This window comes from Brachypodium distachyon, chromosome 3 (genome assembly GCF_000005505.3).
Source record: "Brachypodium distachyon strain Bd21 chromosome 3, Brachypodium_distachyon_v3.0, whole genome shotgun sequence".
NCBI lineage: Eukaryota > Viridiplantae > Streptophyta > Magnoliopsida > Poales > Poaceae > Brachypodium > Brachypodium distachyon.
Window position 1 is genome coordinate 1,683,146 of NC_016133.3, and position 24,197 is coordinate 1,707,342.

The 24,197-nt window shown below is 41.3% G+C and overlaps 3 protein-coding genes and 1 non-coding gene across 7 annotated transcripts; 2 read left to right on the forward strand and 2 right to left on the reverse strand.

Annotated features, from left to right (window-relative positions):
* Positions 1-59: 59 nt before the first annotated feature.
* On the forward strand, positions 60-14,707 carry LOC100826051. The gene is made up of 28 exons (XM_024460667.1): positions 60-426; positions 823-978; positions 1,626-1,691; positions 1,809-1,892; positions 2,461-2,544; positions 2,656-2,709; positions 2,786-2,816; positions 2,895-2,952; positions 3,032-3,083; positions 3,255-3,291; positions 3,389-3,606; positions 4,470-4,547; positions 4,631-4,756; positions 5,231-5,314; positions 6,071-6,080; positions 6,645-7,432; positions 7,546-7,584; positions 7,853-7,950; positions 8,167-8,393; positions 8,478-8,509; positions 8,596-8,871; positions 9,619-9,687; positions 10,651-10,733; positions 11,559-11,843; positions 11,933-12,039; positions 12,934-13,088; positions 13,405-13,601; positions 14,115-14,707. The coding sequence occupies exons 2-28, from the start codon at positions 925-927 to the stop codon at positions 14,398-14,400; spliced, it is 3,678 nt and encodes a 1,225-aa protein (XP_024316435.1). The 5' UTR covers positions 60-426; positions 823-924; the 3' UTR covers positions 14,401-14,707.
* Positions 14,708-14,835: 128 nt separating this feature from the next.
* On the reverse strand, positions 14,836-19,030 carry LOC100835130 (dnaJ homolog subfamily B member 1). 3 transcript variants are annotated; one of them, XM_010235450.3, is made up of 5 exons: positions 18,775-19,030; positions 18,437-18,629; positions 18,132-18,337; positions 16,330-16,745; positions 14,836-15,518 (listed from the first exon to the last, which is right to left on the reverse strand). In XM_010235450.3, exons 3-5 carry the CDS (start codon positions 18,288-18,290, stop codon positions 15,080-15,082), a joined length of 1,014 nt encoding a protein of 337 aa, XP_010233752.1. In that variant the 5' UTR covers positions 18,291-18,337; positions 18,437-18,629; positions 18,775-19,030; the 3' UTR covers positions 14,836-15,079. The 3 variants fall into 3 exon arrangements, with proteins under 3 accessions (XP_010233752.1, XP_010233753.1, XP_003573957.1); XM_010235451.3 differs by having other exon boundaries at positions 18,132-18,312; positions 18,437-18,589; positions 18,775-19,028; XM_003573909.4 differs by having other exon boundaries at positions 18,132-18,312; positions 18,775-19,028.
* Positions 19,031-20,448: 1,418 nt separating this feature from the next.
* LOC100836668 (ADP-ribosylation factor) lies at positions 20,449-23,767 on the forward strand. 2 transcript variants are annotated; one of them, XM_010235452.2, is made up of 7 exons: positions 20,449-20,752; positions 21,478-21,568; positions 22,064-22,179; positions 22,482-22,541; positions 22,649-22,714; positions 23,004-23,214; positions 23,411-23,767. In XM_010235452.2, exons 1-6 carry the CDS (start codon positions 20,696-20,698, stop codon positions 23,196-23,198), a joined length of 585 nt encoding a protein of 194 aa, XP_010233754.1. In that variant the 5' UTR covers positions 20,449-20,695; the 3' UTR covers positions 23,199-23,214; positions 23,411-23,767. The 2 variants fall into 2 exon arrangements, with proteins under 2 accessions (XP_010233754.1, XP_003573961.1); XM_003573913.4 differs by having other exon boundaries at positions 20,451-20,752; positions 23,416-23,767.
* A 241-nt stretch (positions 23,768-24,008) lies between these two features.
* Positions 24,009-24,090, reverse strand: TRNAS-GCU. Its single transcript has one exon. It is a non-coding gene; the product is annotated as a tRNA-Ser (tRNA).
* Positions 24,091-24,197: the final 107 nt, after the last annotated feature.

Below are 24,197 nucleotides of genomic sequence, written 5' to 3' on the forward strand. Positions count from 1 at the left end.
CCGGCGGTTGTTGCAGCCGCAGCATCCAAGTGGGCTATCTTCACGCGATCTCATCTCATCTGCAAATCCATCCGCTGCCCCTGGACCAGGCCCATCCACCCCCCTTCGCCTAGACCACGGGCCCCCACATCCCCAAGCCCGGTCCACCGTGAACCCGGTCCACGCCAAACGCCCTCCCCATCTCTTCTTCCTTCCTCGATCGATTCCTCATTCCTCCCTCCCTCCAAATCCTCCTCGACCTCCGCCACCACCACCACCCTCCTTCCTTCCTCCTCCTCCGCCGCCGCCGCCGCCCTCGTATCCGCCGCATTTTCCCGCTTCGGCGAGGACCGTTCGGCTGCTTCTTCTCTGCGCTGCTTGTTCGACCGCGGCGCCCTCTCTCTGGCGGGGCTCTGCCGCTCCGCTCGTGTCCCGAGCCAGACTGCGGTGAGGCTTACTACTAATCTGGACCGCTCCGATGGGTTTACGCGGGTGTCTCGCTTGCATTGGGTGGAAGAAAACTGTGGCTTTTCCCGATTTTCTGGGGTTTGGGGAGTCCTGGTGCCTGCCAAATCGTTGCATGGATGTGGTTCTCTGTTCAAATCCACTAGGGTTATTAGAATTCGTCTAAATTATAGTCGGTGTGAATTCTTATGGTGGCGCATAATGCGTCCGGTGTTACTGAAATTAAGTGGGAAGTTTTTCTCCCCCCTGTTCTTTTTGCTGATACTGCTCGATTGGACACCAGGGGATCAAACGAGTGGGGTCTTTTTTACCTTGCAGAATTTTGAGACGTTCTGTTTGTATTATGAACATGTTTTTTTTTTTTACTTTTTGTTGCAGCAGTAGGTATTTCCTCTGTCCGGAGCTACTGGTGTCCTGTTGGTGGTTGCAATGGAGTGATTGGACGAGTTGGTCGTCCAGAAAGCTTTGTTGGTGAATCCAATGGGAAGTAATGATCCCAGCACGCCGTCCAAGCCTTCCAAGGTGCCAGAGCAGGTGCTGTGTACTCCTTAATTTGGTTCTGATCATTTGCTCAGAAGATAAAATGATTGGATTTTTAGTGTACCATCCAAATAAACTGGATGTGTCGCAAGAACCTTAACACTTAGGGTGATGAGTTTTAGAATGCTGCTAACTGCATATCCAAATAAGAGGATACTTTGGATAAGTATGATATATAAATTGCAAATAGAAGTGCATATCGTTTTACTTACATTTTCATTGTTGGCTGGTTCAAGAAAATTGATTCCTTGCGATCTTGTTTTTTAAAATTGATGTGCATCTCTGTTCAGGCACTGACACCGACAGACTCTATACAATTTATATCTGTGGATCCAATTCATTCATACTCTTCACAATTTTATACAGTAGATATCTAAAAAAGGCGAGGCATTTGTGAAAAGCTGCGAGGTCAACTGAGCCCGCAGTTTGTGAGTCTAATCACCAATGTTTTCAATCAACATTCAACGGCATTTACTGCATTGCACGAAGATGTTCTGGATACTTCTGTTCTAGTTACTTAGGCTAGTTTCCTTCTGTCAGCAGAAGGAAACATCCTGTTAGATTAAAACACGAATTTCCTGTTTCTGTCATAATAAACATTATCCTAACCCCATTTTGGGTTCTTACTTTCCTATTCTCAGGAGCAACCTCCAGCCACTACCTCTGGCACCACTGCTCCAGTTTACCCTGAATGGCCTGGCTTTCAGGTTATTCTACAAAAAAAATTACTGATAAGATGGACTTACAGTTTTCTTTTGCAAATTTGATCATTTTATTTAATGATTGTGATTGAATTTTTTTTCTTGTTTTGTCAATTTTGGTAGGGCTACCCAGCGATGCCGCCACATGGGTTCTTTCCCCCTCCTGTTGCTGCAGGCCAGGCTCATCCTTATATGTGGGGAGCGCAGGTGCCCTCTATAGGATTTTGCCCCCCTTTTCCTCATTATCTCTATTGAGCTTGAACAAAAACTGGCAAAGTAGGGCCTTGTGCTGTTTGGAATCTTAGTCTCTAATATTAGGAACTGATCCTAGCTCAGTTGGTCGTGGGAGTGTGTGCACAATCCGGGCACTGAGGTTCATAGTCTGGCTTGGCTTGAATTTGGAGGATTTTCCTGCTATATTAATACAACATGTGTTTCCCTTTTTCTATTATTTAAAAATGGCATTCCAATATCATTTACTTACCAAAACATTATTCATTATTTCTAAGGCTATGTAGTGATGTAGTCCCATCAGATATATGTGACGAGGAAAAACCAACAAGAAAATGCTTTCAAATTATACTCAAATTAGCCACCTTGCAATACGAAGATTCTGGTTCTAGTTAAATCTGATGGCACAGTGCATTAAAATTAAGTATTCTCTAAGGGGTAAAAGCTAGCCAGGTGCCAACTTACGTTTGTTAACTGTATTTTTATGTTCTATGTCGGCACGTGCTTTTGTATATAAACCCAAACTATCGCCCCTTTATTGCAGCATATGGTGCCACCTTATGGGACACCACCGCCACCTTATATGATGTATCCACCAGGAACAGTATATGCCCATCCCTCTACTCCTGTATGAGCTTTTATACCTAACAAGTGTTATCTACATTGATATCTTTGTATTCACACCCCTTGTACCCAATTTTACTGAAATGCTTCTACGAATCAATAACTAATTGTGCAGGGTGTGCATCCATTTCATTACCCAGTACCAACAAATGGAAATCTTGACCCTGCTGTGAGTAGCAATTTCTTTCTTTTGTTTTCCTTTGGTCGTCACTAGTTCATGCAACTTTGACATATATATTTTTCAGGGAGCTGCACCAGGTGCTTCAGAAATAAATGGTAAGTATTGTACATGGTCAATATGAAGGTTACTTTAAGCTTGGGGATTAAACTTTATGTTTCTGATAATAATTTCAGGAAAAAATGAGCCCGGCAAAACATCTGGTCCATCTGCCAACGGGATTACCTCCAACAGGTATTTGTTAGCCATGTGTGGTAGCCATGAGTTTCTTTAGTTCCAAAGCAATCTAATTATAGGTAAGTTTAACCTGCAGTGAAAGTGGAAGTGATAGTGAGAGTGAAGGAAGTGATGCCAATTCCCAAAATGTGAGTTTGATATCAATACACTTTGCCTATCATATTGCTTATTTGGTTGATGTTTTATAATTATATCTTTGTATGATAGTTCATCACCCTTTTTTTTAATTTGACAAATAGTTTTCCCCTTCTTGTCATACTTTCTATTTCTTGACTCCTGGACTAATTTTGTCTTGGCAGGATTCACATTCGAAGGAGAATGATGTAAATGAAAATGGTAGGCATTTTTTAGGGCTTATTTATAATTTTATAATAGATACCGATGAATTTGCACATTTCTTTGCATAAGATGGAGGGTGCATTCGATCATGCAGGCAGTTCCCAGAATGGTGTATCTCATTCATCATCGAATGGAATATTTAATAAAACCATGCCATTGGTTCCAGTACAATCAGGTGCAGTGATAGGAGGAGTTGCTGGTCCTGCGACAAACTTGAATATAGGAATGGACTACTGGGGTGCTACTGGTTCTTCACCTCTTCCTGCAATGCGTGGCAAAGTACCGTCTGGTTCAGTCCGAGGAGAGCAATGGGTATAAGACTTTTGCACACGCGCCTTACTTTCTGAACAAACTTTAGACTAAGATCTTACCTTTGAAGACTGGCATGTCCTGCTATGTTGCCAGATGTTTGATGTTTCTCTCTGTAGAAGGGAGACGAGACTACTGTCTGCTATGTAATTGTGCTGGTTGTCTAGTGCTTGACCATACATTTATTACTAGAGACCACAGAACCAAATTTGCTATGTAACCGTGCTCATAGTGTAGTTGTTGATCAAATATTTAAGTTAGTACCGTCCACTGAGCCAAACCTTTTGATGCCTTTTGTCTAATTTCCAAACTTCAGCTGAAACGTTCCTTAGGTTATTTGGGGACAGCTCTTTGCTGTTTAATGTGAAACCAGTTCCTGATAATACATTTACACTAACAGACCTACTGTCCACTGAACAAACCTTTTTGTGGACTTTAATTTTCATTTTCAGAACTCAGATTAAGTATTACTTGTTTTGAAGACAGCTCTTTTCTGTACAATGTGAAATATGTGAGGTTTATATCTTGTAATTCCTCAGGTAAATATAAATTGGTGACTGCCAGGTTTTAAATTGGATCATGTGACAAGTCTGCTAGCCAGTATCTATAGGGAAAATCTGGAAAACCAGTAGAGTAAACAAAAGAAAACTGTGTGAGCCAATAGGACTTCCAGAATTGATGTTCAGATTTATGTATATGGGGAATGTGGTTTGGCAAGATTTGACGTTTTAAAAGTGCTTTAGAAAGTCATAGTCAGTCCAATTATGCTTGACCGGTACCAAGTTTGAAGTTCTTTTGTTAATTCAGTGATTTTATGTATTTATCAATGTAGAAAAGGTAATAATTGTATCCGTGCCAATATTCAGGATGAAAGGGAACTCAAGAAGCAGAAAAGGAAGCTGTCTAATCGGGAATCAGCACGCAGGTCCCGGCTGCGTAAGCAGGTATGATTTCAAACACGTGCTGGACTCATCATTCACTTTGAGGGCACCAGGATTTTTTTAATGTGTCTGATTATTTGTTCCAGGCTGAGTGTGAAGAGCTCGGTCAACGTGCCGAAGTTTTGAAGTCAGAGAACTCTTCTCTTAGGGCCGAGCTTGAACGGGTAAAAAAAGAGTATGAGGAACTTCGTTTGAAGAATGCTTCCCTCAAGGTACTTATAGTTCCTGTTCCTGTTCCTGAACATATATTTCTAAGTATCATCTGCAATTATTCACATTTCTTTTAGTTGGGGTTCATGAACCCTACTCCCTCTAGTTCTTGAAAAGTTAACATTTCAGACAAGGTGGTCTTCATAATGGAACTTCGACCACTATAAATTAACACAACAAAATTATTAATATTACAAAGTACTTTTAGTGATCAATTTCATATATGGTTTTCAAGTACTCAATCCAACTATTTAGAAACATACATTTGCAGTGTTGTTTTTCGACATTTCAACAATTTATCCTACTAGTCTTAATACTTTTCCGCAGTGTTCTTTTGTCGACACAGCAACAAACTTAACCTATTACACTTAATGTTATTGCGATTGTGATTTTCTTCTTTCCATCATATACTTTCCCCCCACATTGTTTTGCCACACATGTTGATGTTATCCTAAGTGGTGGTTTGGCACCTGCAGGAAAAGCTAGGGGAAGCCGGTGATTCGGTACCTGACATGAACGAACAGAGCGACACCAATGGCGGGAGCCACCAGCAGAAGGAAGCCTGACATGACATGACTATTCAGCCTCTAATTACTTAGCTCGCGATTCTTGTAATAGGGCAATTGCAATTTGCCACACAGATGATTTTACCAAGCATCTCTTCTGTGCCATTCCCGAATCTGATGTGGCAAGCTGTTGCTTGCTGTACTCGCAGTTCTTCTTACTCCTTGTGGAAAATAGAAAGCATTGTGCACTTCTCAATTATCCTTTTTGTAAATTTAGTGGGACGGTGACGCAGAGATTTAAATCCTAGTGCTCACATTTACACACCTGTTATTGCATCTCATTAGAAATCCTGTGATACTCATGTTTGTGATCTAGACAACATTTACAGTTGAGTTTCTGTTTTTTTATGCACAAACTGGATTTGGATTTGAATTTTTGTCATAGTTCGAAAAAACTTTTTATTTTTAATTTTGAAGGTCTATTGTGTTAGATTCTATGGGTTTGCATAAGAACATATTTCATTCATCTTCCGTAGCAAAGCACGAGACACTAGCTTGGAAATTATATAATAATGTTTGTTTCACTTTGGGATATCCAAACTGGAGATATCAGGGGAAAACTAATGTATAGAATATGTTGGTTTCGAAATAAAAACCCAAGTGGCCAAGTGGGCGAGTGGCATTGTCCAAAGCATCATGTTTTTGAATTAGACAAATATCTACAATTGAGCTTGTGTTATCTCGATGCACAAATCGGAATTAGATTTCATTTTTTTGTCATTGTTTGAAAATGCTTTTCGAATTTTCAAGGTTTACTGGGGTACACCGTATGGATTATACAAAAGATTTTGCATCCATCTTCCGTAGCAATGCATGTCGCACTTGTAACTAGAGAAATATGGAAATCGAGTTTTGTTTTCGCCACGCGGCATCCAAATTGAAGATATCAGGAGAAAGTAAACTGGTATAGAATTTGTTGCTTTCGAAATAAATTTGTTGCTTTCGAAATAAATACCGATCGACATTGTACTCCTTTTGAAATAAGTGACGCGGATTTGCATAAAAATCTATATAAATCCACGTCACTTATTTTGGGACGGAGAGGGAGGGAGTACAAAGAATCATCCCTTGAAGAAAAAAAAACACTTTCAAAGAAAGAATCATGTTTCGAATTATACAATATTTGCTGCCGACTTTGTTGTGTTTCCTTGATGCACAAATCGGATTTGGGTTTGGATTTTTCTTTCTGTCATAATAATATTTTGGGAAACACTTTTTGAATTTTGGAGGCCTACTAGGTTATCCCCCCCACCCCCCGCCGCAGCGCCGTACATCAAACCCCCACTACTCCTCCAGTCTCCACCGCCAGGCCGCCGCCGGTGAGTGGGGATGGCGACGGCAGACGACCTTGCGTGGGAGGAAGACGATCTGTTCCTGGACGAGGTCTTCCGCTACCAGGACCAGGTCGAATCCCTCAACCCTAGCCACGCTCCTCCACCGCCAGTCACCCAGGAGACACCCCCCGTCGCCACCGCCGCCGCCTCTGCTGCTCCCCTCTACCACATCCCCGCCTCCGCCACCGCTTCTCTCCCGCTCTCCCACGTCGCCGCCTGGCCCCATGCCTCCGCCGCCTCCGCCACCCAGGCTCTCCCGCTCGCCGCCGCACCCCGTGCTTCCTCGGCCGACCCAGTTCCCCGGCTCTTCCATGTCCCCGCCGGCCCTGCTGCCCCGCTTACACACTTCGCCGTCCCGTCGCCCCGTGCCTCCTCCTCCGCCGCCTATCCTTTCGCGCCCTCCCACATCGCTGACGCGCCCTGTGCCCCTGCCTCAGTGGCCGTTGCATTCTCGCCTCCAAGGGAGTTTACCCAGTCGGGCCGCGCTGGTGGACCTGGCTTCTCTCCTCCGCGCGAGCTCTCCCAGCGACCTGTTGACGAGAGCAGCGACTGCCAGGTCGTCATGCCCTTTGTGGCTCCCGCCGGTGGCGGCCGTGGCAGGGGCAGCGTGCGGAGAGAAAGGGATGGTAGTGACGGCAGGGAGTGGAGGCTGGCGGACGAGGAGAGCCGGATCATCGGGACGGTCGATCCTACTAGTGGTGGCGACCGTGCAAGGGCCGTGAGGAGGGAGAGGGATGCTAGGGAGGCCAAGGAGAGGAAGGAAGTTGAGAAGCTCAAGGTGAGATGGATAGCCATCGTGCTTTTGTGTGTGTGTGTGTGTGTAATCATGCCTGTTCGTTTGTCGGTGCTTTTGTGGTTTCCTAATGCTTGCGGTATCACTGAATGCTGCAGAAGGAGCTGATGGATGTCTCGAAGCGGATGAACAACTATGTGCGTATCTGACTGGTTGCTATTCTTGTTTTTCAATAGTACAAGTACTGGTATTATCATTCATCGATTCACGTGTTGTGCAACTGATTTGAGCTTAGAGCATTTTGCCCCTGCTTGATCCTGCATTGGAATATGGTCTGGTCCAGTACATGGGATCTAGGCTAGTGTTGAGCTTGACTCACATTTTAAGTTGCAAACTAAACAACAAATGCATTTTTCTACTAACTAATATGATCACGGAGGTGATTTGTTGCTATTCTGTATGCAGAAAAACGAGTGCAGTGAACTCAAGAAAGGCATGACACAAAAAGACCTTGAAATGAAGGCTAAAGATGCAGAGATTGATAGTTTGAAAAAAGCACATGTGTAAGTACCATGCTCTCTAATAATTCATGCTCTTGGGACATCATGTATGGTGCTGATGCAGCACATATGTTCTGTATGTGCATAATTTGAAGACAACTGTCCTGAACCATCTTGAATAGCGAGGGATGGTTGCTTGAAACAGTAGTTAGTTAGCATGTCTATCTTACTGTATTTGAGCGCATGCTCAATACTTGACATCAGTTCTCATGTATTCAGGGGCCGAGCCAGCAAAGATATTTGCAGTACGGGGATGGATATCGATCAGTCTTTGCATACCCCTGCAAATGATACTTTGAATGATAGGGTTTCTTGTTGGACATCCACAACGAATGGGAATAATAAGGAACTCCATTCTTCTCGAGATGGTTTAGGTTTGAACGAAGCGTATCAAACTGCTGCACCGGATGTTTTGGAACCAAAGCAGCAGACAGTGATAAATAACAGTAAGATTTTTGAACCATTTTGAAGCCGAGTGTTTCCTTATCTCCTGCCTTCTGATCTATAAACAAGTATTTCTTAATGAGCAGGAACAAGTACCTCAGGAAGAGTATCTTTGGAGGTAGTATGCCTAGCTTATTTGCATTGCTCTGTATTAATATTGTGCTAACAAATTGCATTAATGATCAATTCTTTTGTCAATTGTAGGATACTCCCCAGCCTGAATTAAAAAGCAACAATGAACATCTTGAGCGCAAGAAAGTATTAATTAATAGCATCTCTAGCAACTTATGTGCTATCTGGGGTAGGCCAGCCAACAGTATGTTGGGGAGGAGTCTGATCTCTAAGATTCTTGTTTCTTGCTCAGAAGAAATGTTGACACTTTTCCAGTCTACGAGATTGTTAGACAAGTGTGAAACCTCTTCTAAAGCGAGCTCCTCCATGAATAATGCTATTTCAGAAGTATATGATATTATCATCAAGGTGATGTTCCTGTAAAAAGTACCTACTCCCTCCGACTGGAATTACTTGTCGAAATATTAATGTATCTAGACGCTTTTTAAACATACATACATCCATATTTGGGCAAATTTGAGACAAGTAATATGGGTTGGAGGGAATATCCTTTTCACCATTGCAGCTTGCACTGGATATGCGTTTCAAGAGTGAAATGCTACATTGCCTTTTAACTTCTGTTTTCAATGCCAACACCTGTTACACAATGTTAATAATTTGTTCTGCAGTAGGATCATATGACTGTTCAACACTTGTTTTCATCAGAAAGATTATAATGCACCATTTGAATTGGGAAACACTGGATCTACCCATTCCCTGTTTTTAGGCATGTACATAGTTGTTAATACTAGCTGTGCAGTATCCTCGTTGTATAAGGACCTTCCTGTATCTGTACCTGTATCTACTTTACCTATGGCCTCGTGGAAATACATGTTCTATTCCTTCTAACAGCTAGAATGTTTACTAGTGTTAGCTTGCCCTACTTTGTTTTCTTCTAAAGAAGTTGCCCTACTTTGTCATGTTCCTGTACACAAATATTGGGTGCATTTTACATTCCAATCCAAAATAAGTGTTGTCCCCCTTGTACCTAACAAACTTCCTCTTTTACTTCGTATTCCTGCATGCATGCACTGACATAGTACACCCTACATTTTTTTAATGAAGTGAAGTGCATATTAATCTCATATGTTCAATTTATCTGTTCTTTTCCTGCAGGTGAATAACGATGCAATGCCTATACGAATTCTTCTTGAAGCATTGCTAAATCTGTGTGTTTTTGGTAATGTGAGAACCGATTATCCCATTTCATTTCCATAGCAGGATTGCTTATTTAGTCATTCCATTATTATTTATGATACCCATTGCTATTCATTGTGCTTAATCACTGGCATAGGAAAAATAGGTCGAGCACTCCATAGAGTCGTACAACCTAATACTATTGAGGTTATTAACGATTTTTTGCATAATTGATTAAAACGGTATGAATAATTGAGCGGGGTTCTCTGTGTTATTTGCAGTTAGTTTGGGGAAGGAAAATGATAGATTTTAAGTAATTTCTGATTGAGCACTGAGTTACCTTCAACCGATTCCCTGCCAATTTCGATCTTAAACTTGTTTTGGTGTAAAAAATCCTAGCCAGGCCAGATCCAGCAGGAATTAACTTGGAACCATTAGAATAGTTGTTTTGCAAGCAAAGTTTGGAGCAATTCTGATCCTCTTACTCTTAGCTTGTTGTTTACTCCCTCCGTTCCACAAAACACCTCATATGGATTTGTGCACTTGGACCAAGACAGCTCCATCTGTTCATATCGGATTAAGCGTAAATGAGTGTGAGCAGTTATTGGCAGGGTGCGGGAGCCAAGAGAAAAACGAGCTATATTAAGGAATAAAGGAGAAAAAATTATATGAGGTGTTTTGTGGAATGGAGGGAGAATAAAAGACTGAACAATTGACATTCTGTAGAGTCTAGAAAATGCTAGTATTAATAGCTATAGCTTTGCTCATGCAACTGCACAGCTGCAAGTTGCGTCCATTGGGATTGGATATACAGTTGCAGTACTAGCAATAAATGATACATTATTGTGATTTCTTTTGTGTCTGTAGTGTGTAGTCATTAAGCCCTCTTTGTTTTTGTTGTGGATTTCCGATGTCGAAGTGAGACAGTCATTTAGAAAAAATACACTGAATCTTGAACTATAACCACTCAACTAGTTTATGCATTTATTTACATGATCTTTTTCTTCTCAGGCTGTTGTTGCTGGTAGAGCCTTGTGGATGTTGCATAACATATTGCAGAACCTGCTATCTCATGGAACCAACTCCAACCAGAGGTATGCTTTACATGTTATATAATCTATTCTTTTCAGCTTCTGTTACATTTTTAAATTTTTAAGAAAGAAGTTGGGTTGGGGTTTTAATTTTATTTGAGGAACATGGCAGGAGAATATTTACGAAGCTAGGTGTAGTTGCTTTTAAATGTACGAGGCATAGATACCTCATATACCGCATGCGGTTACTCCTCACTAGCTCTCTACTGATGCCTGTAGGCAAGACCACAAGAATAATAAGCAGTGAACTAGCCCACTCCTGACTGTAACTTGTATGGGAAAAATATCTGAACGAAATTCCCTTTCCAGTGAATACCATATGGTATGGTACACATGTAGAAGTTTCAAAAGATCCTGAAAACATGCTGGGAAGGTAACGTTCTATAAACATGTACCCCCTCTGACCCATATTACTTGTCTCAAATTTGCCCAAATATGGATGTATCTATGTTTAAAAATCGTCTAGATACATGTAATATTTCGACAAGTAATATGGGTCGGAGGGAGTACAAAAGTTCATATCTATTTCAGTTTGAACTTGAAATTTTACAACTTCATATGACTAAAACTTCACCTACATACGGAATTCTTTAAAAAGTTTACTAACACTTCTAGACATGGTTTCCACTTAAAGCATTGTTTCCACCAGATATTTTCCCTACACATCAATAGTGCCAACGAACCAACTGCAGTTCTGAAATAGGCATCAACACCGACAAGTATGGATTGTATAATTGCGCCTTGCTAGTCGGTACTTTTATTTGCTCTCATAATCATAGGTTCCCATGCTTATGAACTTTAATACGATTTTCCTCAGTGTATCCTCAGGAACAATGTTTCTATTGAGACGTATGTTAACAATAACGAAATGGAGAGGAACAGTCACGGAGGTAGTTCTACTTTGCTAAATAAGCCCGACACAGAGAATCTATTAAGAAGTGAAGATGGACTTCACACTAGCAATATGTCTCTTCCTCCTACTTTCCGGACTTCATTCTTCAATGCAGTGCTGCAAGTTGCATTGAAGTATTCAGAGGAGACTATTCGTGTTCATGCATTAGCCATAATGATCCTCATTGTAAGGACAAGTGATCCCAAAGGGGACCGTGAGAAGTAAGCAAGGAGAAGCAATGCCTATTTTCTTAAATTGGTTGAAATTCTGTATGCTAATGGCTAATGATATTTTATTCTGCTACTTTCAGAATTGGTTTTACTTCTGTAATGGAAAGCTTGCATCAGTTGTTGCAGAAGGAAAATGAGTTGCTTGTAAAGAAGCATTCTGTGCATCTTCTTTTCTTGCTTTTGAATTGTAAGTTGCTTTGCTTAGATATTTCATAACCCTAGGTGTTGCATATCGATTACTGATCTTGCCAGTTGAGTACTCCACTGTGTGCCTTCTGCAGAGTACTTATCTTGCTAGTTTCTTAGCACCATTTTCTTTGATTTCATAGCTATTGAAGAGAGAAATATAACTATGGAAATTCTTCGGACAATAACAAACTTATATTAAATCCATACATAGAAGTGCTCTGGAGTTTTGTTAACTTCCCAAACACAATACTACCTCTTATACTGGCTTCCTACACATTTTGTACATAAGTACATGTAGCATCCCTCATAGTCATACAGTAAGTTAGTTGCTGTATCTCTATTCCAACTTCATATCATATGGTTCTTCCATCATATCTGGTAAAATATGTAGTGCTTAAGTTTCTAGTGTGAACTGTATTTATCGACGGTATTCTGTAATGTATGTTTTTACTCTTTGAGAAACTTGCATTGAGTTATATTGTGGTCTTCTGGATGTATTTTGATGTGGATTTATACTGTCTGGAACTCTGGATGCTAAAAGACTAAAACCGAGGGTTTTGATTACTATTAGAAAACAATTCCTCAGAGATGACAATTATGTACCTTTAAACGTAAATATCATGCTTGAAATGGTTCTATCTGATTTTCTAAGTTACAAATCCTCTCTGCTAACTCGGCCAGGATTTCATGAGATCCTGTTCGCTCTCTAACTCTATTAAATGACCATGTGTTCCAAGAAGTTTATTTTTGCTTCCTCTTGGAACTAGATATGCTGGGACAAACAATCTTGTGGTCTTTCCTAAAGATATCTTTAACTGGATGTAAACATTTTCCATTTATGTAATTTTGCTTCTCTCTGTGCCAGTAGTAACCTAATTCCTGTTGCTGGTAGGCCCTGTGATGTTGAAGTTGCTGTGCAATGGAGGTAAAGGTAGCTCTGAACTGATGGAGGCTGTAGGATTTGAAAATGACAGACCACAACAAGCTACAAGCTCAGTTCTCAAGGACTTGTCTGAATGCTTGACTTGTGATGCAACAAATTCTCTGGTACGTCCCTCGGTTTTTAGTGATTCAGGTTCAGGCAGGACATCTGCATCCAACATTTAGCTCTAACTTCTTTGTCTACAGTATTCATAGTTTGAAACCTTTCATGTTATTTAGATTCTAGCCTGCATGGGTGGGTTGAATTGTAGTAATTGGTTCTTTCCCCTGTCATCCTGCTTTTTTTGCGTAAAAATTAAAATGGTTTGATGAGCATGATATTTCCTTTAAAGTTTTAAGCTGGATTCCATCAAATAGGAATTCAGCATAACTTACTCTTGCATTTTCTTTCAAAGTTGAATAACTCAACAAAGTTTTTCAGGAGCTCGAGCTTTGTCGGCTAGTTGTGAATCTATTAGCGTACATAGCTTCTAGTGGCAAATCAGGACACACAGTGCTTCTAGGTTCAGTGACTGCCAGTGGTGCCAATTTCTTGGAGTTGATTATGGAAGTCCTTGCTTCACAGATGGAATCCGGAGTTGATTTTTCAACTGAGGTGCATGAGCTATTGGAGGAAAGGTGATCTTTAAATCCTTTCCATTATAAACTGAGCATTTTTCCAATTTGTTGGAACTTAGCATGGATTTGCAATCTAATTTGGGATGGTTTGTTTATTAGTAACCTTGAAGCTACCATTTCTGTACGTTCAATTTTTTGAAATATTTTAAAATAGTTGTATATATCAGAGTTTAGGAGACCCACTTATTCTCCTAAGATACATCATTGTAAGGAACAGGCGTATCCATTCAATTCCACAGAAGGAATTGTGCACTCTATAGCAAATAACTGGTGCTAGGAAAGAACTGGTACATTTGCTTTGCCCAAGTGTTCAAGCTTATGACTTGTGAGTTATGAATTGTGCACTATATAGCAAATAACAGGTGGCAGTCTGAGTGGTTATCACAAAATTGTTTTGTCATCTACCGTAAATCACAACTCGGGATGCTTTTTGTGTTTTTGAATTGATGCTGTAAACAAGAGTTGTCAGCCCTTCACTATTTGTAATTCATGAAAAAAATTGTTCTGCTGTAGGTATTTGCTGATGAGAGAGGCTCTGATCCTTCTGAACCGATTAGTTTCGCATCCCATCTTTTCGAAGACAACTTTGCAAGTGCTCATGGGCAGTAAGCTGTGTGCAAGCTTGACAATGGATATCGCGAACCGGCTGCCCCAGAGGAGCAAGTACCCCTTGAGGCACCTCAGCGAGATATGTCCCCAAAAGGCAAATGATCTCGCTGAACTGGCCCAGAAGTTCTGCTCGCGAGTGTATGGTTACCTGGAAGAGCAACAACATTCAATTGCTGATCGTTCCAAATAATAACACAATGGCAGCAAAATCACAAGGGGTCTAGATCTCTCTAGCTCACTGAAGGTCTTTTTTCTTTGGGGAAATTTTATTGTACTTTTGTGCTAACTGTAGTAGGGTTCTTTGTGGAAAATCACAAGGGGCCTATTGGTTTGGGCGAGTAAATAGCTTTTGGCTGGTGGTGTACAGAGGTGTGTGATTCCTCGCCATTTTTGGGCAAATGTAACTCTGCAGCGAAGCAAAGAAATGTTGTATTCTCAGAATTATCCTCCAGACATTGAGATCTGGTAATAGACAATGACCGTTGGAGCTTTTCATAGGAGACTATGTTCTGTGTGGCCATTGATAGCTGAAGAAATCAGTTTTCAAGGTGGCCAAAGCTGCTGCGAAATAGCAAGTATCTGAGCACATTTTGAATATTCTTCTCCAAAATTTCTGGCAAGATTATCCTCCTAAAAATTATAAATTTTATCATTAGCTCAAACCATCGCACTTGAATGTGACCACGATTAGCGTTCTATGTAATGATGAGCAAAATGCAAAAGAAGTCATTCTCACTTCTGAAGCCAACATTAAGGAATTAGTGCCACAACTATTGGATCTACAATCACCAAATGAACTATCTGAATCAGCCCACCTGCCCCAAGACAAGCCACTTGTTTCTGTAAGAATCCATAAAATGCTTATGTTATTAGCTTCCCATGATCCGCCTTATGGCAGCTCGCTGCGACGACGATAGCCTTGTCGGAAAGGTCACATCAAACCTGATCCTCAAGCTCCCCTTCTTCCCTGGCTCCTTCCTGATCGGCCAACCTTCGTTCTCGATCACTATCTCCTGCCCAGGGCGCACCACTTCCTCCACCCTGACTGGAAGGCTCCTGCCGTCGAGGGTCTTGAGGTTTATGGTTGTCCCGGCAAGAGCATCCACCAGAGGGATCTCCTGGCTTACTAGGAGGTTGTTCCCTTCCAGAGTGTAGATGTCATGGGGTTTCACGTCGATGACAAAGGTTATGTCCTGTGGCAAATAGCCGTGCAGCCTGTCGCCCTTGCTGGGAAATGTCATCTTTGTTCCCCTTTTCCAGCCTGGCAAAACCTCAACCAGTAAGACCTCTGTCTCAACTTCTAGCCTTCTGCAAAAGATGACATGAAGACGGAGAATCAGATACGCAAAATACTGAAACATCTCAAGCCAGTTATGCCCTGCAATGCAAGAGAGATGATAGGAAGGACTTCACTGATCCAGATTCATTTTGGGAGTAAATAGGCAAAAGTAGAAAATGGCTATAGGTGGCTATACTCCTTGTCTATGCTCCTCGCGAAAAAGTCAAAGGAGACCAACAAAACATTATAGACGTGTAGAACTTAACAAACACAGTGGGATGCCAGGTATGATGTCAACCGTGGCATGATTTTCACATCAATTACAAAAACGGCATTGTGCATTTATCAGCAACCTGCCTCATTAGGGTTAAGAACAATCAGAATTCATGCAAAGAGTAGCCCTTTTAATTTAAGTAATTTTGACTGGAGATAACAAGATTAGTAAAGAGTAGGGACTTACTGCTAATGGAGAAAAAAGTGCATAAAGAAAAAGAGTCAAACATCAAAACGACAAAACCTGTTCTGGTTACAAATGCCAGAAAAACATGCTAAGATATGCAAGACGATATGTGAACAGATGTTCAAATTAAATACCATAGACATGCACTCAAGGTAAGCATTTTAGGAGCAGTTCAAATTCACACTTTATAATAATTTTCTTGCAAAAAAGGACCTAGCAATAGGCAATAAATAGTTCAAATTCACACAATCACAGTAAAGGCCCACATTCTCAAGTTTCATAAATGTGCCAATATTAAATGAAAATCAAAAGCAGCAGAGAAAAATACCACAGTGGAACAGCACATTACAGTCACGTATATGGGAAAAGTAGATACGCACCCATCAGGTTTTGGAACATTCCTAGTGATCTTCATCTTCTTTTTTGTTCCATTATACAACTCTTCAAGAGTGCATAGTAATGTTTTCTCTACAGGCGGTGGCTTTTCTAGCTGACTTGTACTGGTACTGGGCTCCTTCTGTGAACCGGAAGAAGCTTCACTTCGACCGTTTCTTGCTGAGGTCCAGTGTGTTTGATGAAAGCGCCCTCGGTCTTGGTCAAAGGAGTATGGCTTGCTGCTTGCCATGAACTCGGCAAAGAAATCATCTGGATCACTAGGATTGTACCGGAAATTACTTGGACCACTTGGGCCAGCAGCTGTGGAGGTTCGGCTTTGCGAACCCGGTGGAGGCATTCCCTTTAAACCTTCTTCACCATATTGGTCATAGATTGCACGCTTTTCTGGATCACTTAATACCTGGCAAAATCAGCCACAGTTGGTGAGAGAAGAGCAAATAAGTAAAGCAACAGATGAACTAAATTTGAAGCCGTGAAGGCACTTGGAGGAAAACAGGAAACAGAATTTGTATAACTGGTGCTTTCTTTGAAAAAAAGTAAAGTACAACACATACTGCAATCCGCACCCATATATGTTGTACAGTGATAGAATAAAACTAAAATGAGTGCAATACAGTACAAGTCTTACAGCTCGTTTGGCACCCATCATTTGGGCATAGAATTCTGGAATTCATTTTGAATTCCAGAAACCAACTTGTTTGGGTGGCACGGAATTGGCCATAGGAATCCAATCTCAAATTCTATGAAATTATACTATAACTAACCCCAATTCCTCTCTAAAAGGCATCATTTCTCTCGAATTGTCTCTCACTCTACAATTCCATGTGGTAGACAAACATGATTTTTGAACCCGGAATTCAAATTCAACCAAATGAAATCCTATCAAAAATTGGATTTCATTTCATTTCTACCAAATGAAATGAATTCTTGGTTGCCAAACGGGCTGTTAGTGTCTTAAGAGGTGATGAGGTTACATGCAAATGATGATTACCAGAAAAGTAAAGCAGCTGCAGTTTCTTTTGCAATTGCATTTAAACAAGACCCAGTCTTGCATCACATCTAATATAGTTCACCGAACCTTTAGGATTACTTTACACCATACTGTGCTCCCTACTAAATGCAAAGTGGCAAGCAGATTAGGCAAAGGTAACTTTGAACTTAGCGCAAATGTGTTTTAGAATAATCAGAGAAGCCCCAGTTTCACCATTTCCAAACAACGTTAAATGAAAGTCAAATTAGGCATTTTAACTTTTGAGATGCCGGAACAGTATAGTTACTTTTGCAACTGAATACAAAATTGCAAATGTTCCTATTGAATTTGAATGGAAGATGAAACAATAGTTCCACTTTGCACAACAAACACTATAGATGAGCAGTACTGTTCAAGAAGAAAAACATAAACTATACATCGCTCCTTGTAGATCCAAGAAGTAGATTGAACATTCCAATTCCAGATGGTGCACCTTGGCACAACTTGGAGGTACGGGCAACTACAAATTTGAGCTGATAAGCTTCTGTACCATGTACTCAGGGCGACAAAGAGATGCTCATGGTACATTCTATTACAACTAAAAGGTAAATCTCCTTAATCATGATATACAAGTGAGCACATTAATCGAGCTACAATTTTCTATATGCGCAGAACCAAAAGAGAAATCATTTAATTTAAACTAAAAGCACAAATAGCTATCATCATTTCGTTTCGAATTTCGAACCGGCAAATAATCAAACACGTACCCTGTAACGGGTATTGCAAAGGAAAGTAAATGTACAGAAGTTCACTTGCCTCATAGGCCTCGGTTATCTGTTTGAACTTGGCCTCAGCCTCGGTGCCACCAGTCGGGTTCTTGTCAGGGTGCCACGTCCTCGCGAGCCGCCGGTACGATTTCTTGAGGTCCTCCAAGGTGGCATTGCGGTTCACCTTGAGGATGTTGTAGTAGTCCATCCTCTTCCTGCCTTTCCTATTCCTAAACACAGATAATCAACAAATCCCTAACCCTAGATCAGCATGCCTCCGGACTCCAAATCAGTAGGAAGACCAAAAACAAATTCAGAAAAAATATTGAGAACTTGAGTGGTCTAGATCCCTACCTTTTCCTCTCCCCCAACCAATTTCACGGCGGATTCTCGGCAACAGCACCAGGAAATCGATGTAATCGCCGTAGAAATGGAAGCGCCCAGAGCCCCAGACTCTCCTTCCAATCCGCAGAATAAGCGGCGAAAATCTGTACCTTTTCCGACTATCTGCAACCAAACCACGCCCAATTACTGTGCCTAAACGCCCCTGGAATGCGCAAGGATACAGATAAGGTGAGCCAAAGCTGGACAAGGAGATTAAAAAAGAAACTGCTGCCTGGGGCTTCAAAAACTAAGACGCCACCGAAAATTCTCACAAGAAAATGGCTCCGGCGCCGCCTCAGAAATCTCACCTCTTTCCGTCCGCCGTGAATCTGCGACGAGGCCGCCGCCTGATTTCGGGTGGGGACTGGGGAGTCTCCGGGATGATTTTGTAGCACAGAGAGAGATGTTTGGGGGCTTTCTCTTCTTCTTCTTCCTCCCCAAATTTTCCGTTTTTTTCTCCTTCTGACTTTGTATATATGTGAAGTGATTTAATAAATTTCGGGGGTTTTAAGGAAGGAGGGCGTGGGGTAATCCGTAGAAGCTTTTGGTATGGTCTGGTGTTTGAATTTTATGTGCGCCAGGTTGTATTGTGGATTGGGAATATATTACATTACATTTGCCAAGAGAAAAATGTTTCTGTACATATGAGCCCATGCAAATAGTATTTTGCCAAAAAGATACTATTAGGTTAATTTTTTTTCGTGCCTTTTCTGTCCCTCACGCCACTTATCACTATTGTCGATATTGTCTTCCTTACGAAATGGATATTTAAATATGAGTTTCTCATACCAAATCGAGATGAACCGTTTTAAACAATGGTCTTGCAGCTGACTTGCTGCAAGGGCTAGTGTTTTTTATTTTTTTTATTTCAAGAATCACAAATAAATTGACATGTAAAAGTGGGTTTCTAAGAAGACAATAGAAGAGATCTGACCTAATGATTAGAACCATAATCGTGAATTTTAGATTAGTTACATTGATCAACTCTGTTACTATGGATCAGATGAAACATCTGGATAACATTACACCAAGCTCACTCTCCAATACGGCAGCATCTATTACAAAAGTTTGACTTCAACCAACTTTCCTCTTCACGTCTTTACTATTACAAAGAGGAATTGATAGTCCGTGGCAGTGGCGTCACACATCTGCTCCTCTCCACCTCTAATTGCCTCTCCTCACCAAATATTTGCACTTATAGCATGATCTGGATCATCCAATCCACGATAACAAACAAAATGTGAAAATGGTGTGGGGTGGGTTGGTGGGGACACCCTAACAACCTTTTCTCAGCGCACCTGATGGTTCTTCCTAATGTGATGCACCCAAAACTTACAAAACATGACGCTTTCATCCTACCCAAGGAACAAATCGATGGTCTGGAAGATAAACCATGATCACCAAAAGCTTATCCTCACCGTGCCTCGCCATGACCCAACGTCTCCCACCACACCGCACCCACATTCCTACTCCTCTGCCCCGCACCGTTGCGTCATGTACCTGTCCCTTGCAGCCCATCTTCCTTGTTTAAGGTCACAACTCGACAATCTATCACGACAAGCAAGTGTTACGGGTTTGAATACAACTAAATCTTGTTGTAGGCGAAATTGACGTAAGAATATGATAGCCCCGTGATATAGCGGCGTGAGGAAGTCTGTGTGTGACATAGTACCCGCAGTATTGCGATCAAAAGATGCACCATAGATGTCTATCTTTTCACGGGCACATGAAAGGAGAAAATGAAAAAAAAACACTAGTAGTCGGAGAAAAGAAGTCAGAGATAAACACCGTTTCACAACCCAGATCAATGTCTTTATAATAATTAAGTGTTTTTTGTTAGTCCGTAACAAACACGGCACGCTTTGCTTCGATTAGTCACATTGATCAATTTCGTTAAACTGCCGTCAAAGGAATTTTAAGTGCGGCAGGAAAACAGACACCCGATTGAGGAGAAAGTTTGCAAAGCAAGACAAGTGTATTCTAACCGCGTGTTGTGTGTGTGCGCTGTCCTTCCTTCCTTTCCCAGTAGCCAAGAACAAGAAGCATCTCCTCTCCTCCTCCCTTTCTTCCTCCTCGCATCCTCTCTTCCTCGCCAAGTTCTCACCAACCAACCCCGCCCGACGCTGCTCTGGACCCCTGCAGGTAGCGACAGCTGTCCAAGACCGGCCAAGAACTCACCCACTCAACAGAGAGAGCGAGAGAGGAGGAAAGGGAAGCGGAAGCAGGGAGATGGGGCAGGCTCTGCGCAGGCTCTTCGACTCCTTCTTCTCCACCAAGGAGATGAGGGTTCGTCAATCAAACTTTACCTTTACTTTCCCCCTTTTTCAGCTTCCGCGGCGCGCTTGCTTGCTTCTGGGGTCTTGCTTGGTTCTCGATCTTGTAGGTTCTTGGGCCTCTCTCTCGATGCGGCGTAGTTCTTGGAATCGATTCACTTCTCGACGTTCCTGCTTTGGTTGCATCAGTCTTGCTGACTTGCTTGAATTGAGCCACTCAGGACCGGCCCTAGAATAGTCGAATCAGTGTGCCAATCTGAACCTTTAGGGTTTTCTTGTCGAGTTGATGCCTGGGCGTTGGATTCGTAGCTGCGCGGGCGCAAATCTGATGAATTCAGTGCTTGCTGATTGTATTCTCCTTGCCTTGCAGCGGAAAGTGAGCAATTTGTCGCGAAATGGTTTGGGATGGCTGACACTTTAGAAGTGTGTAGTAGCAGCGGACGGGTTGTAGTACTGACAGTTAATTTTGCAGAGGCAGAGTTAGGACATTAGCTAACTTGGTTAGCTGTCTTGTTAGATGTGGGCATTGCCTCTGTAGTTCTTCGAACTGAAACTAAATCATGAAATTCAAAAGATCCCTAACCATTTCATATGCCTTAACTCAACAATTTTGTGGTGGCTTAACTGAACCGTTTCATCAAGTCTCCTTCTGGACCTTCAGACTCAACTTATAAAGTAGTACATTCTTTTTTGTTGATTGTCAGTTTTTTTCGGCTAATAGTGAATAACGTTTTGAAGGTTGTGATGCTTGGTTTGGATGCAGCTGGCAAAACAACAATCTTGTATAGGCTGCACATGGGGGAGGTTCTTTCAACAGTCCCTACAGTAGGTAGGAGATTGATATAACATACTACTATTTCTGTATTTATTTATGCCTAGTGTTGCAGTAGTGTACCTTGCCATGAAGATGCAGGTGGTAATGGATAAACAAACACTTATTCTCATTATATGCCATGAAACAATATGTAGTTCTTTCATTTTTTTATTGCCATGAAGATGCATTAAGTACTTTCTTTCTTTTTTTATTTTTTTAGGGGAAAGTTCTTTCATTTTATTATTTATACACAGAATTGCTTCATATTGTTGATTTCGAGTTTCCTAGTTATTGGGGTGGCTAACATTTTCTCTTCGTCCAAATTATGTTACTTGGAATAACTTGGCATAATTGAATTTTAGGAAGTAGTGGAAATTTGGGAGATTAAACCTTTTTCCTGCTTTTGACAATAAAATGCACCATCTTGACATCTTGGGCTTTACTGCTCGCCTCGTTTCTGCCATTCATTGATTGTATGTATATCTTTGGTATATGATTTCTCCTCTTCAGGTTTTAACGTTGAGAAGGTTCAGTACAAGAACGTGGCATTTACCGTGTGGGATGTTGGCGGACAAGAAAAGCTCAGGCCATTATGGAAGATGTACCTCAGCAATTCCGATGCACTGGTAATAATTATTAGAAACCTCAATAGTTAGCACCTCATTTTTCCATTTCCAACCCACTTTAGTACCTATAAAATAATATTTTCTGAATCATTGCATTGGTTGTCTTTCATGTGTTGTTCAAAGTGTGGTTAATATCAAAATACAGCCTTTTTTCAAATTGTAAGACCTATTGAAAAATTTGCATGCTATTGATTGATTTCCTAGCCTGTTAAGGATTTGTTTAGTTTTAACTGTTACATGTATCATATACTTATCTTTTGCTGCCAAGTTAAGGATGTGTTTCCACTTTTGATTTGGTGTAGATCTATGTTGTTGATTCTTTGGACAGAGAAAGGATTGGAGATGCCAGACAAGAATTCCAGGTAACATATTTTATACTATTCTGTCAAACAGGACTTCCAATGGCCTCAAATAACGCTGCTTGAGAATGTGAGGTCCTGCTAACTTGCATTTTTTTTTCCACTTTCAGACCATTATCAAGGACCCTTTGATGGCAAACAGCATAATCTTAGTATTAGCAAACAAGCAGGACTTGGTAAGTTAAATTAACCACTCTACCGCATAATTGTCTAGCTGTTCACAGTTGCATGTCTTGTCTTCTGAAATTGCGTTATGATTGGTAGTTTGTTAGTGCAAAATAAAATAAAATGATACCAGCCTGTCTGTTGTAGTATCAAATTTAATGTTGGTTCTGTACAGAATAAAACACAACATTTATCAGTTTATCCAGTTTATGTTAGAGGACAAATGTGGAATATTACTTTTATTAGAAAAATTGGAGGCATAGATCACTTATGCTGATTATGTTTCCCTTCTTCACATAGAGAGGTGCGATGAGCCCGGAGGAGGTGAGCGAAGGGATGGGCCTTCATGATCTCAAGAACAGACTATGGCATATACAGGGGACGTGTGCACTCCGGGGTGAGGGCCTTTATGATGGGCTGGATTGGCTTGCGTCCACCCTGAAGCAGTTGCAGGACACAGGCCATTCTACTTCAGTCGCTGGCCCTTCCATCTAATTTCCCCAGCAAAAAGGTTCTCACACCATCTCAGAGCCCACATTGACTCCTTCCATTTTCACCTTAGGTTAATTCTGGTCATTCATTGTTATCATCGAATCATGCCTAGACTACTAGCCTACCACCTACCGCCATATGGTGAAATAACACACTGTGGGCAACTTACTCCCATTCTTTTTCCTGCTTCAACCTGAAATCGATGTTATGTTTAGTGCAGTGTCCTTGACGCTCCTTGCCTGACGCCATGATCGTCCATCCATCCGGTTGATATGTTCATCTCACAAGGAGTATGCCTGACGGCTCACTGCGGCGGATGTCATTGTTACCAGTGTGTTCATTCGATACGAGATGGCGCTGACTCAGCTGACAGCAACTCGGCAGTGTTATCTTCTTTCTCCTGAGATGGGCCGCAAAGCTCTGGATATCTGTATGAATGAATGATAAACAGTGGCACGGGATTGTTTGTATGTTGTGTATACCTGAGTTGAGACTTGAGAAGGAATGGCCCTTGTGCACCAGTTTGCCTATTAGTAATAATAATTAGAAAAAAAGAAAAAGCAGTTTGGTTATCTCTATGATTTGCTCAGCACTTCAGAATGTCAGTAAACCGGTGAGCATTAACCACGGAGAGAATACAGTATGGATTGAAGCCAAGTTCAAAGTCAATCCTTTCTCCTCGAAATAGATTTATTTACGGTTATCAAAAGTACTCCCTCCTATACTAAATTTTTTGTCGTGGTTTTAGTTCGAGTAAAAAAATAAATGAAACTATCAAAAATCCAGAGAAAGGATAAAATGAAAAAAAGGTATCGACGCCTGAGAGATTCGAACTCTCGCGGGGAAACCCCATGTACTTAGCAGGCACACGCCTTAACCACTCGGCCAAAGCGTCGTTGTTGCTTCTTGAGGTTCCATTTCTTACATATTCTTAAGATACGCAACACAATGCCAAGGCCCACTGTCACCGATACATCATACTTTCTACATTTCAACTCTTAG